Here is a 19,397-nt window from a genome sequence, read left to right on the forward strand (position 1 = left end):
GTGAGTGGGTCCTGAGGTCAAGCCTCCTCTCGATTTTTCAGCAATGGTGCAGCCAACCTCACCATTAGAATCAAGAAGCAGTGATTTTCTCCCAGCACCTCCCGAAAGTCACCACCCTCAAGTCACTGACGAAACTAGCAATGCCACCAGATGGATTCAGATCCTATCTGAATAGTCACAGCTGGCTATACAACTTCCCCAGGCTTCCCGCCTGCCCCCAACACAGACTGCAAAGGCATAAGACATCAAGGTTAATAAACAGCTTTATTTGCCTGGTACAGCATCAATTTTCTTACATTCTCAATTAATTGGCCATTAAAGTGCTGGAAATTTTCTTAATCATGATAACATTTGTTAAAAAGAAATTAGAACTAATATCAGGAACATGGTGACATGAATAAACATTTCCCTTGCAAAACCCAGAAAACAGAGGCCCCTCATGTTGAGTTGGTGGGTTGGACAATTTGCAAACAGATTTCTAATTTCCTCTCACCATCAGCACCAAACTGGCTGGGACCATCAACCCTGGGTGAAAAAAGCAAAAAAAAAAAAAAAAAAAAAAAAAAAAAAAAAAAAACCCTAAAAACACCCACACCTTGACTGCCGCCACCTCTGAGCCATCTGTGGGTGTTCGCTGTTGGAACAGATCCAATCTCAGGAAAGAGGGAGACCTGACCTCCGTCTGCAACCCATCACCCCCACCCTCCCTTACTAACAAAAGCCCCCAAAGTCATTATAATGAAAAAGTGGGTTTCCATTACCCTGAAACTAACAATGTTCAGTAAAAATGAGGATAATAAACACAAAAGCTTGCTTAGTAAACAGGAGCTCTCAGCAGTCAATGCAAAAAAAATAAAAAGAAATGAAATCTTAAGGCAAATACTGTTGACTTTGCACATGGGCTGGACGAAATTGGAACTCTTGACCTGTCTGTATAGTTCCAGGAGCTGACAGGAGGTCGCTTTTTCGGCCCTTGCCACTGTGTCAGGCAAGGTCTCTGCATGATTGCTGAGGCTGTCGGTGTGTTTCTCCTTGGAGTTGATATAGGAACACACCTGGGTTTGATGTTTTGTTATGTATATATATATATGTACACACATACAAAGGCCTGCTACTCTTTCTTTGTGGAAACTGACAGCTCCACCTCGGGAAGCTGGATGCCAACCTTAGGCCCACTGTCGTTGCTAGAAGAGGAGGACAGTCGGGACTTCTTAGAGGCCAGGGACACCCCACTCCCCTGTAACTTGCCTGTCTCATCATCACTCCCAGTCACCTCATAATGACCTTTGCTCTTTGACCCCAATCCACCAAAGGTACCGAATTTCAGCTTCCCCTGTTTCCCTTTCACTTTCCCGCCTTCCAGCGACACTTCCCCACCTTCAAATTCCAGAGTCCCCGTCGGGGTGGAAGGCGCAGAGAACTCTCTTTCATCACTGAATGAATTCGAGCGGTGCCGTGGCTTCTTACTTTTAAATAAGGAGAATTTGCCTTTCGGTGAAGAGGCTTCAGCCTCTGCCTCTCCTTCCAGAGAGCCCAGGCTGGCCTTCGAACTTTTCAGGTCACCTTTGGACCCAGAGATGGATGCTTCCGGTGAGCCAGTGACACCACCTTTCCCTTTAGGTTTGGAAAAATTAAACTTGGGCATTTTGATTTTGGACTTTTTAAGTTTCGCTTCGGACTCTTCCCACTCGCCTTGTCCGGCACCAGGTTGGACACTGGCCTCTGCTTTAGGGAAGTGAATATCCACCCCCACTTCTCTGCCAACAAGCTCACGGCCAGAGAAGGTAAATTTGGGCATCCTCATCTTAGGGAATGTTACTTTTCCAGATCCACTTTCCAAGTGACCTTGAGGCCCAGACGCACTCAGCCCAGGAGCCTGGAGTCCAATCTGACCTCCTTTCACACCTCCTTCCGCCTTTGGTCCTGAGAAATGAAGGCTCCCAGCAAACTTAGATGTGTCCAAGTTGAGAGCAGAGGAGACCTGGGGCCCCTTCCACTCACCCCCGGAGCCTTTAACACTCACATGCCCTTCACCGAGACTGATGTCTGGGGCACTGACACCCCCAGAAACATCCACACCTCCTTTGATCTTTGGACCCTTCAAGCTGATGCCAAAATCTGACTCAGGAGATGCCATATTAAAGGAAGGCCCCCTCACACTGATATCGGGAGCAGCCCCATGGAAACCTACTTCTGAACCTTTCAGATCACCTTTGATTTCAGGACCAGAAATCTTCCCGGTTGGGAGTTTCACATTCACACCCGGCAGGTTCACATCACATCCAGAGGACTTAATTCCAGGCATCTGGAGGTTTCCTTCTAGGCCTGGAAGGCCTCCTCCCACAGTGGGGCCTTTCATCTCGCCAGTGGCCCCAAGGCTCCCTTTCACTTTTGGTCCTTCCAAGTTCAAGTCCACACTCGGTGCTGAAATCTGAGGCCCCTTCAGTTCTCCAGAAACCTGTGGCCCCTTGACATGCAAGTCGGACCCTGGAGTAGAGATGCCAAATTGGGGCAACTTCATTTTGGGAAGTTTAATGCCGCCTTCGGAGGCCTCCAAGCTTAGATCAGGAGCGCCTACGGATACTTTAGGGCATTTGATGTCACCAGAGACAGCCAGGTCTCCCTGCAGGCTTGGTCCCCTCAGTGTCACATCTGGTGCCCCCACGTTAAGCGTTGTTGTGGCATCAATCCCTGGCACTTTCACTCCATCTCCTCCCACCTGCACTTTGCCACCGACACCGCTAAGGTCGAGCCCCGGAGCCTGCACCTTCACGCTGGGAACAGAGGCATCCAGGTCTCCCTTCAAACTTGGTCCTTTCAAGTTCAGGTCAAGGTCAGGCCCAGAGACTTTTGGCATAGAGAGCTTCACTGAAGGCAAGTCTACTCCTGGCCTCTTTAGAGAAACATCAGGCCCTTCAAGCTTCACATCTGGTCCTCTCAAGTCTCCTTCAAGAGAGGGTAGCTGGCCATGGACCTCGGCTTCCCCACCCTCCATTTTCACACCAGGGACACCGATCTTGGGCATGGAAAACTTGGGGAACTTGATTTTTGCTTCTGGACCTTGCAGATCTACATCTGGTCCTTCCAGTCCCACACTGGGGACATCACCCTTTATCTTTGGTCCTTTCAAGTTCACATTCACATCAGGGATGGAGACTTGAGGGGCAGAAATGCCGAAGGACGGTGTTTTGACTTTAGCATCTGGGCCTTCGATGTTGATGTCAGGCACATCCAAGTTTGCCTGCACTTTGGGACCTTTCAGGTCACCCTCTATTTTTGGCACTGGGATGTCCACACCTGGCATCTTGACCTTGGGAGCCTTCGCCTTGAGGTCAGGACCTTCGAAGTGAATCCCTGGTGAAGAAAGTTCCAGATCAGATGTCTGGAGTTCACCCTCCAATTTGGGGCTAGGGAGAGAGGCCTCAGCTTTAAATTTAGGTGATTTAATGTCAAACTCTACATCTGGGAAGTACATTTTTCCAAACATCGGTTTCTTGGTTTTGGGTGATTTCACGTCGACTTTGAGAGCAGCATCCGGCCCTGCAATATTGACATCTACGTCGGGAGCCTTGAGACTGGCATCAATTTCACCCCCAGGAACATTCACATCAAATCCCTGTTTTTTGGCCTTAATTTTAGGACCACTCATATGAATTTTAGGCATCTTAAACTTGCTTTTCTTGCCCTTGCCACCAACACTGATTTCAGGAGTCTCAAGGTTCAGCTCTGCCTCAGGAATGGTGACATCTAGAGAAGGTGACTTGATGTCAGCTTTGGGGCTTTTTGCCCCAAATCCAAACTTGGGTTTCTTAAATTTGGGGATTTTAACATCTGGCCCTTCGATGTTAATATCTGGGCTGTCCATGTGAACATCTAAGCTTGGAGCTTCAACCTTGGGTCCCTTGAGGTCCACTTCACCACCTTCTAACTTCGGACTGGAAAATCCAATTTTTGGTGCCTTAAGATGCAAATCAACATCAGGTGCAGATACTTTAGGAGCAGATATCTCCAGTGATGGCATCTTCAAAGATGGGCCACTGAGTTTGGCATCAGGGCCTTCAAAATCCAGACTTGGACCTTTAAGATCTACATCTGGGCCTTTCAAAGTCCCTTCAAGCTTAGGGACAGACACATCAAAATCTCCTTTTACTTTGGGTCCTTTCAAATCCAGGTCAACATCAGGCATGGAGATCTTGGGAGCTTTGATATTTATTTCAGGCATCTTGAACTTGGGGCCCTTCAGCTTTGCATCTGGACCTTCGATATTCACATCTGGAACATCAATGTCCACCTTGGGTCCTGAGACGTCAATGTCGGCTTTAGGAAGGGTAACATCCACATCTGGGCCCTCTCCTTTGAAGCCAGGCATGCTGAACTTGGGCATTTTCACCTTGGGCATCTTCAGGTGCCAGTCTGGGCCATGAACGTCCACATCAGGGGCACCGATGTCCATTTTGGGGCCCTTGATGTCAACTTCTGGGCCCTTGAGGTCACCTTCCACTTTAGGAAGGGAGACATCCACATCGCCCTTCACTTTGGGTCCTTTCAGGTGCAAATCAAAGTCAGGCATGGAGATCTTGGGAGCTTTGATGTTCATCTCAGGCATTTTGAATTTTGGGCCCTTCATTTTCGCATCAGGACCTTCGATATTCACATCTGGCACATCAATGTCCACCTTGGGTCCTGAGACATCAAGGTCAGCCTTGGGCAGGTTCACATCCACATCTGGGCCCTCTCCTTTGAAGCCAGGCATGCTGAACTTGGGCATTTTCACCTTGGGCATCTTCAGGTGCCAGTCTGGGCCTTGAACATCCACATCTGGGACATCAATGTCCACTTTGGGGCCTTTGATGTCAACTTCAGGGCCCTTGAGGTCGCCTTCCACTTTGGGCAGAGAAACGTCCACATCGCCCTTCACCTTTGGACCTTTCAGATTCAGGTCAACTTCAGGCATAGAGATCTTCGGTGCCTTGAGGTGTAGGTCAGGCATTTTAAATTTGGGGCCCTTCAGCTTCCCTTCTGGACCATGAATGTCAATGTCAGGGGTGTCAATGTCCAAGTTAGGGCCTTTGACATCCACTTTGGGACCTTTCAGATCTCCTTCCAGTTTAGGAACGGAAATGTCCATGTCTCCTTTTATCTTAGGTCCTTTCAAGTTCAAATCAATGTCACTCATGGAGATTTGCGGGGTTTTGAAATGAACATCAGGCATCTTAAACTTGGGACCTTTGAGTTTCCCTTCAGGACCTTCAATGTCCACCTCTGGCCCTTTCAGATCACCTTCCACCTTAGGAAGTGAAACATTCGCATCACCCTTTACTTTGGGACCTTTCAGATGCAAATCAAAGTCAGGCATGGAGATCTTGGGGGCTTTGATGTTCATCTCTGGCATCTTAAATTTGGGCCCCTTCAATTTTCCTTCTGGACCTTCAATATTGACATCAGGAGTGTCAATGTCCAAACTGGGGCCTTTGATGTCAATTTCAGGACCCTTGAGATCACCTTCCACTTTGGGCAGAGAGACGTCCACATCACCCTTCACTTTGGGACCCTTCAAGTTAAAGTCAATGTCAGGCATGGAGATTTTGGGGGCCTTGATGTTCATATCTGGCATCTTGAACTTTGGGCCCTTCAATTTTGCATCTGGACCTTCGATATTCACATCTGGAACATCAATGTCCACCTTGGGTCCTGAGACGTCAATGTCGGCTTTAGGAAGGGTAACATCCACATCTGGGCCCTCTCCTTTGAAGCCAGGCATGCTGAACTTGGGCATTTTCACCTTGGGCATCTTCAGGTGCCAGTCTGGGCCATGAACGTCCACATCAGGGGCACCGATGTCCATTTTGGGGCCCTTGATGTCAACTTCTGGGCCCTTGAGGTCACCTTCCACTTTAGGAAGGGAGACATCCACATCGCCCTTCACTTTGGGTCCTTTCAGGTGCAAATCAAAGTCAGGCATGGAGATCTTGGGAGCTTTGATGTTCATCTCAGGCATTTTGAATTTTGGGCCCTTCATTTTCGCATCAGGACCTTCGATATTCACATCTGGCACATCAATGTCCACCTTGGGTCCTGAGACATCAAGGTCAGCCTTGGGCAGGTTCACATCCACATCTGGGCCCTCTCCTTTGAAGCCAGGCATGCTGAACTTGGGCATTTTCACCTTGGGCATCTTCAGGTGCCAGTCTGGGCCTTGAACATCCACATCTGGGACATCAATGTCCACTTTGGGGCCTTTGATGTCAACTTCAGGGCCCTTGAGGTCGCCTTCCACTTTGGGCAGAGAAACGTCCACATCGCCCTTCACCTTTGGACCTTTCAGATTCAGGTCAACTTCAGGCATAGAGATCTTCGGTGCCTTGAGGTGTAGGTCAGGCATTTTAAATTTGGGGCCCTTCAGCTTCCCTTCTGGACCATGAATATCAATGTCAGGAGTGTCAATGTCCACTTTGGGTCCTGAGACATCAATGTCAGCTTTGGGCAAATTAACATCCACTTCTGGGCCCTCTCCTTTAAATCCTGGCATGCTGAATTTGGGCATTTTCACCTTGGGCATTTTCAGGTGCCAGTCTGGGCCATGAACATCCACATCTGGAGCATCAATATCCACTTTGGGGCCTTTGATGTCAACTTCAGGGGCCTTTAAATCACCTTCCATCTTCGGCAGAGAAACATCCACATCTCCTTTCACCTTAGGGCCTTTCAAATGCAAATCAAAGTCAGGCATGGAGATCTTGGGGGTTTTGATGTTCACCTCAGGCATCTTGAATTTAGGGCCCTTCAGTTTCGCATCTGGACCTTCGATATTCACATCTGGAACATCAACATCCACTTTGGGTACCGAGACATCAAGGTCAGCCTTAGGCAGGTTCACATCCACTTCTGGACCTTCTCCTTTGAAGCCAGGCATGCTTATCTTGGGCATTTTTATCTTGGGCATCTTCAGGTGCCAGTCTGGGCCTTGAACATCCACATCTGGGGCATCAATGTCCACTTTGGGGCCTTTAATAGCCACATCAGGAACTTTCACATCACCTTCCACTTTTGGCAGAGACACGTCCACATCACCCTTCACTTTGGGACCTTTCAGGTTAAGATCAAAGTCAGGCATGGAGAGCTTGGGGGCTTTGATGTTCATCTCAGGCATCTTGAATTTAGGGCCCTTCAGTTTCGCATCTGGACCTTCAATATTCACATCTGGAACATCAATGTCCACCTTGGGTCCTGAGATGTCAACATCAGCCTTGGGCAGGTTCACATCCACATCACCCTCTCCTTTGAAGCCAGGCATGCTGAACTTGGGCATTTTCACCTTGGGCATCTTCAGGTGCCAGTCTGGGCCTTGAACATCCACATCCGGGGCATTAATGTCCACTTTGGGGCCCTTGATGTCAACTTCAGGGCCCTTGAGGTCACCTTCCACTTTGGGCAGAGAAACGTCCACATCACCCTTCACTTTGGGGCCCTTCAGGTTTAAATCAATGTCAGGCATTGATATTTTAGGAGCCTTCAGGTGCATCTCTGGCATCTTAAATTTGGGTCCCTTCAATTTACCCTCTGGGCCTTCAATGTTAATATCAGGAGTGTCAATGTCCACTTTGGGGCCCTTGATGTCCATGTCAGGGCCTTTTAGATCACCTTCCACTTTGGGCAAAGACACATCCACATCACCCTTCATTTTGGGTCCCTTTAAGTTCAGGTCAAAATCTGGCATGGAGATCTTGGGGGCTTTGATGTTCATCTCAGGCATCTTGAACTTGGGGCCTTTCAGCTTTGCATCTGGACCTTCGATATTCACATCTGGAACATCAACATCCACCTTGAGTCCTGAGACATCAAGGTCAGCCTTGGGTAGGTTCACATCCACTTCTGGACCTTCTCCTTTGAAGCCAGGCATGCTGAACTTGGGCATTTTCACCTTGGGCATCTTCAGGTGCCAGTCTGGGCCATGAACATCTACATCTGGGGCACTGATATCCACTTTAGGGCCTTTGATATCAACCTCTGGCCCTTTCAGATCCCCTTCAAGTTTGGGAAGGGAAACATCCACATCACCTTTTACCTTGGGGCCCTTCAAGTTTAAGTCAAGGTCAGGCATGGAGATCTTGGGAGCTTTGATATTCATGTCAGGCATCTTGAATTTGGGACCTTTCAAGCCTCCCTCTGGACCTTCCACATTGAGCTCTGGACCCTCAATGTTCATACTTGGGCCCTCTATGTTGATGTCTCCTTTTGGTAGATCCACAGCTACATCTGGCCCTTCTGCTTTGAAGCCAGGCACACTGAACTTAGGCATTTTCATTTTGGGCATCTTCAGATTCCAGTCTGGACCATGAACATCCACATCGGGTGCATTAAGATTCACTTCTGGTACCTTAACATCAACTTTGGGACCTTTAAAGTCACCTTCTAGATTGGGACCTGCCACATCTAAGTCTCCTTTGACTTTGGGACCTTTCAAATTTAGCTCCACATCAGGCATAGATACTTTGGGAGATGAAATACTCAGGAAAGGCATTTTAAACTTGGGTCCTTTCACTTTTCCTTGGACCTCGACATCAGGAGCATTAATATCAACTTTTGGACCTGTTATGTCAATATCTGGCTTTTTACCTTTGACATCCACCTCAGGTGTCTGAACTTTGGAGCCCGAAAAATTAAATTTGGGAAGCTTAAAACGAGATTTCTTTGACTTGCCATCAATATTAAGCTTAGGACCAGAAACGTCCACTTCTGGGCCCTTTATATCCAAACTGGGAGCTTTAATGTCACCTTCCAATTTGGGCCCGGAGACATCAACATCTCCCTTAAGCTTTGGGCCTTTCAAATTCAAGTCAATTTCTGGCATGGAGATCTTAGGCATGTTTACATGCATGTCAGGCATCTTCAGTTTTGGACCTTTTAATTTGCCATCAGGGCCATGAATGTCAATATCTTGAGCATCTACATCTATCTTCGGGCCTTTTATGTCAAGAGCAGGTCCTTTCAAATCACCTTCTACATTTGGAAGTGAAACATCCACCTCTCCTTTTATTTTAGGACCTTTAAGATTGAGGTCCAAATCAGGCATTGATATTTTAGGAGTCTTGATGTTCATCTCTGGCATCTTGAACTTGGGGCCCTTCAGTTTCGCATCTGGACCTTCGATATTCACATCTGGAACATCAATGTCCACCTTGGGTCCTGAGACATCAAGGTCAGCCTTGGGCACGTTCACATCCACTTCTGGGCCCTCTCCTTTGAAGCCAGGCATGCTGAACTTGGGCATTTTCACCTTGGGCATCTTCAGGTGCCAGTCTGGGCCTTGAACATCCACATCTGGGGCATTAATGTCCACTTTGGGGCCTTTAATATCCACATCAGGAACTTTCACATCACCTTCCACTTTTGGCAGAGACACGTCCACATCACCCTTCACTTTGGGACCTTTCAGGTTTAAGTCAATGTCAGGCATGGAGATCTTGGGGGCTTTGATGTTCATCTCTGGCATCTTGAACTTGGGACCTTTCAACTTTCCCTCTGGACCTTCGATATTCACATCTGGAACATCAATGTCCACCTTGGGTCCTGGGATGTCAACGTCAGCCTTGGGCAGGTTCACATCCACATCTGGGCCCTCTCCTTTGAAGCCAGGCATGCTGAACTTGGGCATTTTCACCTTGGGCATCTTCAGGTGCCAGTCTGGGCCTTGTACATCCACATCCGGGGCATCAATGTCCATTTTGGGGCCTTTGATGTCAATTTCAGGGCCCTTGAGGTCACCTTCCACCTTGGGCAGAGAAACATCCACATCGCCCTTCACTTTGGGCCCTTTCAGATGCAAATCAAAGTCAGGCATGGAGATCTTGGGGGCTTTGATGTTCATCTCAGGCATCTTGAACTTGGGACCTTTCAACTTTCCCTCTGGTCCTTCAATGTTAACATCGGGGCCTTCAATGTCCACTTTGGGTCCTGAGACATCAATGTCAGCCTTAGGCAGGTTCACATCCACTTCAGGGCCTTCTGCTTTGAAGCCAGGCATGCTGAACTTGGGCATTTTCATCTTGGGCATCTTCAGATGCCAGTCTGGACCCTGAACATTAACATCTGGGACATCAACGTCCACTTTGGGGCCTTGGAGGTCAACTTCAGGACCTTTCAGATCTCCCTCTACCTTAGGGCCTGTAACATCCACATCTCCTTTTACTTTTGGACCTGTGAGATTCAGGTCAATATCTGGCATGGATATCTTTGGAGTCTTAAAATGCATTTCAGGCATCTTAAACTTTGGACTCTTCCACTTTCCTTCAGGTCCTTCGATAGTCACATCGGGACATTCAACATCCACTTTGGGTCCCGAGACGTTAAGGTCAGCCTTGGGCAGGTTCACATCCACTTCTGGGCCTTCTCCTTTGAAGCCAGGCATGCTGATCTTGGGCATTTTTATCTTGGGCATCTTCAGGTGCCAGTCTGGGCCACGAACATCCACATCAGGTGCATCAATGTCCACTTTTGGGCCCTTGATGTCAACTTCTGGGCCCTTGAGGTCACCTTCCACTTTAGGAAGGGAAACATCCATATCACCCTTTACTTTGGGACCTTTCAGGTTTAAGTCAATGTCAGGCATGGAGATCTTGGGGGCTTTGATGTTCATCTCAGGCATCTTGAATTTAGGCCCTTTCAACTTTCCCTCTGGACTTTCGATATTCACATCTGGAACATCAATATCCACCTTGGGTCCTGAGACGTCAATGTCAGCCTTGGGCAGCTTCACATCCACATCTGGGCCCTCTCCTTTGAAGCCAGGCATGCTGAACTTGGGCATTTTCATCTTGGGCATCTTCAGGTGCCAGTCTGGACCTTGAACACCCACATCTGGGGCATCAATATCCACTTTGGGGCCCTTGATGTCAACTTCAGGGCCCTTGAGGTCACCTTCCACCTTGGGCAGAGAAACGTCCACATCACCCTTCACCTTGGGCCCTTTCAGATGCAAATCAAAGTCAGGCATGGAGATCTTGGGGGCTTTGATGTTCATCTCAGGCATCTTGAACTTGGGTCCTTTCAACTTTCCCTCTGGTCCTTCAATATTAACATCAGGGCCTTCAATGTCCACCTTGGGTCCTGAGACATCGATGTCAGCCTTGGGCAAGTTGACATCAACTTCAGGGCCTTCTGCTTTGAAGCCAGGCATGCTGAACTTGGGCATTTTCATCTTAGGCATCTTCAGGTGCCAGTCTGGACCTTGGACATCGGGGGCATTTACATCAAGTTTGGCGCCCTTGATGTTCACATCTGGTACTTCAATTTTACCTTCTACCTCAGGCACAGACACATCTACATCCCCTTTGATTTTGGGTCCTTTGAGATTTAGGTCAACATCAGGCATAGAAATATTGGGGGCTTTGAAATGCATATCAGGCATCTTGAACTTAGGGCCTTTCAATTTGCCCTCTGGTCCCTCAATGTCAAGATCTGGCCCACTGATATCCACATGTGGCCCTTTAAGATCCCCTTCCAATTTGGGAACGTCTACATCCACCTCTCCTTTTGTCTTGGGGCCCTTTAAGTGTAGATCGAGGTCTGGCATAGATATTTTGGGAGCTTTAAAGTGCATGTCTGGCATCTTGAACTTAGGAGTTTTCCATTTGCCATCTGGGCCTTCCACAGCTACCTCTGGCATGTCAACATCTAATTTGGGACCTTTGACATCCAATTCTGGACCTTTTAACTCTCCCTCCAGCTTTGGGGCAGAAACATCAACATCTCCCTTGATTTTGGGTCCCTTTAAATTGAAATCAACATCAGGCATGGAGATCTTGGGAGCCTTGAAGTGCATCTCAGGCATCTTAAACTTGGGACCCTTCAGCTTCCCTTCTGGACCTTCGAGGCTCACATCTGGGACTTCAACATCCACCTTGGGTCCTGAGATGTCAATGTCAGCCTTGGGCAGGTTCACATCCACTTCTGGGCCCTCTGCTTTGAAGCCAGGCATGCTGAACTTAGGCATTTTCATCTTGGGCATCTTCAGGTGCCAGTCTGGGCCTTGAACCTCCACATCTGGAGCATCAATGTCCATTTTGGGCCCTTTGATGTCAACATCTGGCACTTTCATTTCACCTTCTATCTTGGGCACAGACACATCCACATCCCCTTTGACTTTGGGACCTTTTAAGTTTAAGTTCATATCAGGCATGGAGATCTTGGGGGCCTTGAAGTGCATGTCTGGCATCTTAAACTTGGGCCCTTTCAACTTTGCATCAGGACACTCGAGCTCAACGTCAGGCACCTCCACATCCACACTAGGGCCTGTTAACTCTCCCTCCAATTTTGGCACAGACACATCCATATCCCCTTTGACTTTGGGGCCTTTCAAGTGTAAGTCCACATCAGGCATGGAGATCTTGGGGGCCTTGAAGTGCATGTCTGGCATCTTAAATTTAGGGCCTTTCAATTTTGCATCAGGACACTCCAGCTCAACATCAGGCACCTCCACATCCACACTGGGGCCTGTTAACTCTCCCTCCAATTTTGGCACAGACACATCCATGTCTCCCTTTAGTTTTGGCCCCTTAAGATTCAGGTCCACATCAGGCATGGAGATCTTGGGGGCCTTGAAGTGCATCTCAGGCATCTTAAACTTCGGACCCTTCAGCTTCCCTTCTGGACCTTCGAGGCTCACATCTGGGACATCCACATCCACCTTGGGTCCTGAGACCTCAATGTCAGCCTTGGGCAGGTTCACATCCACTTCTGGGCCCTCTGCTTTGAAGCTGGGCATGCTGAACTTAGGCATTTTCATCTTGGGCATCTTCAGGTGCCAGTCTGGGCCATGAACGTCCACATCTGGGGCATCAATGTCCACTTTGGGCCCTTTGATGTCAACATCTGGCACTTTCATTTCACCTTCTACCTTGGGCATGGACACATCCACATCCCCTTTGACTTTGCGGCCTTTCAAGTGTAAGTCCACATCAGGCATGGAGATTTTAGGGGCCTTAAAATGCATGTCTGGCATCTTAAACTTGGGCCCTTTCAACTTTGCATCAGGACACTCTAGATCAACATCAAGCACCTCCACATCCACAGAAGGACCTTTGATATCAACTTGCGGCCCTTTGAGATCACCTTCCAGTTCTGGCACAGAAGCATCTATCTCTCCCTTCAGTTTGGGTCCCTTCAAATTCAAGTCCACATCTGGCATGGAGATCTTGGGAGCTTTTATATTCAACTTGGGCATCTTAAATTTGGAGCCTTTCAACTTTCCTTCTGGCCCTTCAATATCCAAATCAGGAGCATCAGTGTCCACACTGGGTCCAGACACATCAATGTCAGCCTTGGGCAGGTTCACATCCACTTCTGGGCCCTCTCCTTTGAAGCCAGGCATGCTGAACTTGGGCATTTTCATCTTGGGCATCTTCAGATGCCAGTCTGGGCCATGAACGTCCACATCTGGGGCATCGATGTCGACTCTGGGCCCTCTGATGTCAACATCTGGCACTTTCATTTCACCTTCTACCTTGGGCACAGACACATCCACGTCTCCCTTTAGTTTTGGCCCCTTAAGATTCAGGTCCACATCAGGCATGGAGATCTTGGGGGCCTTGAAGTGCATCTCAGGCATCTTAAACTTCGGACCCTTCAGCTTCCCTTCTGGGCCTTCGAGGCTCACATCTGGGACATCCATATCCACCTTGGGTCCTGAGATGTCAAGGTCAGCCTTGGGCAGGTTCACATCCACTTCTGGGCCCTCTCCTTTGAAGCCGGGCATGCTGAACTTGGGCATTTTCATCTTGGGCATCTTCAGGTGCCAGTCTGGGCCATGAACGTCCACATCTGGGGCATCAATGTCCACTTTGGGCCCTTTGATGTCAACATCTGGCACTTTCATTTCACCTTCTACCTTGGGCACAGACACATCCACATCCCCTTTGACTTTGGGGCCTTTCAAGTGTAAGTCCACATCAGGCATGGAGATTTTAGGGGCCTTGAAATGCATCTCAGGCATCTTAAACTTGGGACCCTTCAACTTCCCTTCTGGACCTTCAATATCAATATCACCAACATTCACATCCATCTTAGGGGCTTTCACATCAATTTCAGGACCCTTCAAGTCTCCTTCCACTTTGGGAAGGGAAACATCTACATCAGTTTTCAGTTTAGGGGCTTTCAAATTAAGTCCAACATCAGGCATAGAGATTTTGTGTGTCTGTATATTCATACTTGGCATCTTGAACTTGGGGCCTTTCAGTTTCCCCTCTGGAGCTTCAAGATTCACATCTGGAGCATCAATGTCCACCTTGGGTCCTGAGACACCAAGGTCAGCCTTGGGCAGGTTCACGTCCACTTCTGGGCCCTCTCCTTTGAAGCCAGGCATGCTGAACTTGGGCATTTTCACTTTGGGCATCTTCAGGTGCCAGTCTGGGCCATGAACCTCCACATCTGGTGCATTCATGTCAACTTTTGGGCCTTTGATGTCAACATCAGGAGCTTTAATCTCTCCTTCTACTTTTGGAACTGTGACATCATAATCTCCTTTCATTTTAGGAGCTTTCAAATGCAAACCCACATCTGGCATGGATATCTTCTGAGGCTTTATATTCATTTCCGGCATCTTGAATTTGGGACCTTTTAGTTTCACATCTGGACCTTCAATATTCACATCTGGAACTTCCACATCCACCTTGGGTCCTGAGACATCAATGTCGGCCTTGGGCAGATTCACATCCACTTCTGGGCCCTCTCCTTTGAAGCCAGGCATGTTGAATTTGGGCATTTTCACTTTAGGCATCTTCAGGTGCCAGTCTGGGCCATGAACCTCCACATCTGGAGCATCAATGTCCACTTTGGGCCCTTTGATGTCAACATCTGGCACTTTCATTTCACCTTCTACCTTGGGCACAGACACATCCACGTCTCCCTTTAGTTTTGGCCCCTTAAGATTCAGGTCCACATCAGGCATGGAGATCTTGGGGGCCTTGAAGTGCATCTCAGGCATCTTAAACTTGGGACCCTTCAGCTTCCCTTCTGGACCTTCGAGGCTCACATCTGGGACTTCAACATCCACCTTGGGTCCTGAGACGTCAATGTCAGCCTTGGGCAGGTTCACATCCACTTCTGGGCCCTCTGCTTTGAAGCCAGGCATGCTGAACTTAGGCATTTTCATCTTGGGCATCTTCAGGTGCCAGTCTGGGCCATGAACATCCACATCTGGGGCATCAATGTCCACTTTGGGCCCTTTGATGTCAACATCTGGCACTTTCATTTCACCTTCTACCTTGGGCACAGACACATCCACATCACCCTTCAGTTTGGGCCCCTTAAGATTCAGGTCCACATCAGGCATGGAGATCTTGGGGGCCTTGAAGTGCATCTCAGGCATCTTAAACTTCGGACCCTTCAGCTTCCCTTCTGGACCTTCGAGGCTCACATCTGGGATATCCACATCTACCTTGGGTCCTGAGACGTCAGTGTTGGCCTTGGGCAGCTTCACATCCACTTCTGGGCCCTCACCCTTGAGGTTGGGCATGCTGAACTTGGGCATTTTCATCTTGGGTATTTTCAGGCTCCAGTCTGGGCCTTGGCCTTCCACATCTGGTGCTTTAATATCTACTTTGGGACCTTTGACGTCCACATCTGGAACCTGCATCTCACCCTCTATCTTTGGTGCAGAGATATCTACATTTCCTTTCATTTTGGGTCCTTTAAGATCCAGGTCAACATCTGGCAGAGACATCTTAGGAGCTTTGAAGTGCATCTCGGGCATCTTAAACTTGGGGCCTTTCAACTTCCCTTCAGGTCCTTCCAGACTCAGATCTGGAGCACTAATATCTACCTTTGGTGCAGAAATGTCCACATTTGCTTTGGACAGGTTCACATCCAATTCTGGCCCCTCTCCTTTGAGACTGGGCATGCTAAATTTGGGCATTTTAATCTTTGGCATCTTCAAGTTCCAGTCAGGACCCTGCATTTCAACGTCTGGGGCACTGACATCCACTTTGGGGCCTTTCAGGTCCCCTTCCAGCTTTGGCACTGTAACATCATATTCTCCCTTTACCTTGGGCCCTTTCACATGCAAGTCCACATCAGGCATGGAGATCTTGGGGGCCTTGATATTCATCTCTGGCATCTTGAACTTGGGGTCCTTCAGCTTTCCTTCAGGTCCTTCAATATTCACATCTGGAACTTCAACATCCACCTTGGGTCCTGAGATGTCAACGTCAGCCTTGGGCAGGTTCACGTCCGCTTCTGGACCCTCTCCTTTGAAGCCAGGCATGCTGAATTTGGGCATTTTCACCTTGGGCATCTTCAGGTGCCAGTCTGGGCCCTGAACCTCCACATCTGGGGCATCAATGTCCACTTTGGCACTTTTAAGTTCAACATCAGGAACTTTAATGTCACCTTCAACCTTTGGCACTGTGACATCATATTCGCCCTTTACATTAGGGCCTTTCAAATGTAAGTCCACATCAGGCATGGAGATCTTAGGGACTTTGATGTTCATCTCAGGCATCTTAAACTTGGGCCCTTTCAATTTCCCTTCTAGTCCCTCAATGCTCACATCAGGAGCACTAACATCTACCTTGGGCCTGGAAATGTCCACATCAGCCTTGGGCAGGTTCGCATCCACTTCTGGGCCCTCTGCTTTGAACCCTGGCACACTGAATTTGGGCATTTTCATTTTGGGCATCTTCAAGTGCCAGTCTGGGCCATGGACGTCCATATCCGGGGCATCAATGTCCACTTTCGGGCCTTTGAGTTCTCCTTCAAGCTTTGGTACGGTTACATCATACTCTCCCTTCACCTTTGGACCTTTCACGTGCAAATCTACATCAGGCATGGAGATCTTTGGTGTCTTCACACTCACATCAGGCAGCTTAACATCAGGGCCTTTCAGTTTTCCCCCCAGACCCTCCATGTTGACATCTGGGGCTTCCACATTGACCTTGGGCCCTGAAATACTGACATCTCCTTTGGGTAGAGTCACGTGCACATCTGGACCTTCCCCTTTGGCTCCTAGAGTGCCAAATGTGGGCATTTTCATCTTGGGCATCTTCAGGTTCCATTCTGGGCCATGTACTTCCACATCTGGGGCACTGACGTCCACTTTGGGGCCTTTGACATCACCTTCAGGGACTTGGACTTTCCCTTCTACTTTGGGGAGCGTGATGTCTACACCCCCTTTCACTTTAGGTGCAGCCACATTTAAGTCTACTTCTGCCATAGAGATACTACAGGTTCCAGTTTTCCCGGAAGGACTGCCAAGCCTGGGGCCAGTCAAGGTTCCCTGTAGGTTTGGTGTCTCAATGTCCACTCTGGAGCCTTTAACCACCACTTGAGGGCCTTTCACATCACCTTGCACCCCAGGAGCAGAAACCTTAATATCTCCTTTCAGTTTAGAAGACCCAAGGCTCAGATCCACATCCCGCATGGAGATTTTAGGTTTCTGAACAATCATTTCAGGAGTCTTGACTTTCACACCTTTCACCTTTCCTTCCAGCCCACCAGTACCAATCTCGGGCAGGCTGATATCCCCAGAGACCCCAGGAACAGCCACTTCACCTGTAGGCAGGGTCACGTCAATTCCAATTTCCTCTCCCTTTGTACCTGATACAGAGAACTTGGGGACTTTCATCTTGGGCACATTCAGTTTGCTCCCAGTCCCATGAATATCAACGTCAGGGACCTGTACTTCCACATTGGGGCCAGTGATGCTACCCCCAATTTGGGGAACAGAGGCGTGCACCCCAATGCTCCCCTGTGGCTTGGCACCTTTCAGGCCCAGGTCACCCTCAAGTGACGGCCCAGTGATTTGGGGGCCCTTCAGCTTCCCCTCAAGCCCTTCAATATTGGCCGAGGGTGCACTGACTTCCAGCTGAGGGGCTTGGACAGTCACGCCTGGCTTGCCACCCTTGTGCCCCACAGAGACTTCAGGTGTGGAAACCCTCAGCCCTGCCTCTGGTGTCTGGCCCTCAGGCCCTGTCGAGACACCAAATTTCGGCATCTTCATAGTGGGAATTTTAATTTTCCCATGATCACCACTCTCCAGCAACGGGCCCTGCACCTCTATGGCCCCACCCCCAAGAGAAGATGAAATGTCCACTGCTGGAACCTGCACCCCTCCTCCGCCACCCAAGTCCAAGCCCTTGGCACTGACATTGACACCCGAGCCTCCCACCTTTATCCCAGGCATGGTGACCTGGAGCTTCGAGTGGCCAGCACCTTGGAGCTCTGGTCCTGAAGCAGAAATGGCCCCTGCTCGGATATCCACAGCAGAGCCTGTGGTTGCAGAGGCTGCCCCGGAGCCCGAGGGCAGTCTGATCACGGTCTTCCCGGACTGGGTCTCCACATCCACATTGGAGATTTCCGTCAGTTCATGCCTTGGAATCTTGATCTTGAATTCAGGGCTACTGATGTCTATGTCCTTGGCTCCTTCCCGGCCGGTCACATCCACGGTGTAGGCCGTGACCCTTCTGGTCACCGTGATGGTACGGCTCTGGGTCTCCACAAGGTCTCCTTCCACTCCATCTTCCGACTTCAGCCGTGGCTTGATCTTCGTGGTGTAGATGCGCTGGTACTCCTCATCATCCCCGCTCTGCAGAAAGACACGCCCGGCAGAGGTTGCAACAGAGTCTGCCTGAGTTAGCAGATGCCTGGCCGCAGCCCAGCCGACACCACGTTGCCTGTTTCCCAGAGAAGCTGGGACCAGAACAGAGGTCCATGCAGCCTCCTGGGGCACAGTACAAGGGAGTGAAGAAAGGGGCTGACAGCCACATCACAGGAGGAAATCAGAAATTCTCTGGAGGTCATACCAGTAAGCAAAAACCACAGGGAGAGAATGGGAGGTATACGCTTGAACTGGGCTGCTTTCCAATCAGTTAGCGATTCAAATCAGCCTGTGCAGGGACACCTCCCAAGACACCAGGCCCTTCACCTCCCAACTCTCAACCCACTGGTTTGTGAGTTTAATCAGGAGGGGAATCTTCTCAAGGGCTCTTGTACACTGGAAAGCACTTGATAAGCCTAAGAGACTCATTGTGCTTGGGTTAACAGTCTCACTTTGAGGACCCATTATTTGTTAAATAAACAAGGCATCAGAAGGAACAATGCCCCCACAGGCGCTTTGCTGCCCAGCGTCTGACTCACAGAAAGTATCAGGACTCTGCAGAGAGGAAAATGGTGTCTGTGAGGTGGAGCTGGGCACCTGTGAAGTCATTTCAAAGATTCTTGCAAAGCAGCTGACCTTCTTCCTAGGATCTAGGACCAGGCTGCAAAGTCATTCCCACACTGTGGCCACTCTGAAGACACTGATGGACACTGAGGGGCAGCACAGCCGCGTGTCACATGAGAACAGACAGAAATAGGGTGGCCAAGATCTCAAGAGAGTGAAGACAGGTGAGAGGAGGAGAAAGAGC

General features: G+C 49.2%; 1 protein-coding gene across 3 annotated transcripts in view; it reads right to left on the reverse strand.

Moving 5' to 3' along the window:
* Nucleotides 1-19,397, reverse strand: part of AHNAK (AHNAK nucleoprotein) — a 112,543-nt gene that overhangs the window by 79,122 nt on the left and 14,024 nt on the right. Inside the window, exon 5 of one of the 3 annotated variants that reach the window (XM_039470548.2) lies at nucleotides 246-18,577. The exons of the other annotated variants lie outside the window; for them this stretch is intronic. Coding sequence (XP_039326482.2) covers nucleotides 1,112-18,577 — 17,466 coding nt within the window. The 3' untranslated portion in view covers nucleotides 246-1,111. Of the gene's footprint in view, nucleotides 1-245; nucleotides 18,578-19,397 lie in introns of those variants that run through there. 3 annotated transcript variants of the gene reach the window in all.

Source organism: Saimiri boliviensis, chromosome 6, assembly GCF_048565385.1.
Source record: "Saimiri boliviensis isolate mSaiBol1 chromosome 6, mSaiBol1.pri, whole genome shotgun sequence".
NCBI lineage: Eukaryota > Metazoa > Chordata > Mammalia > Primates > Cebidae > Saimiri > Saimiri boliviensis.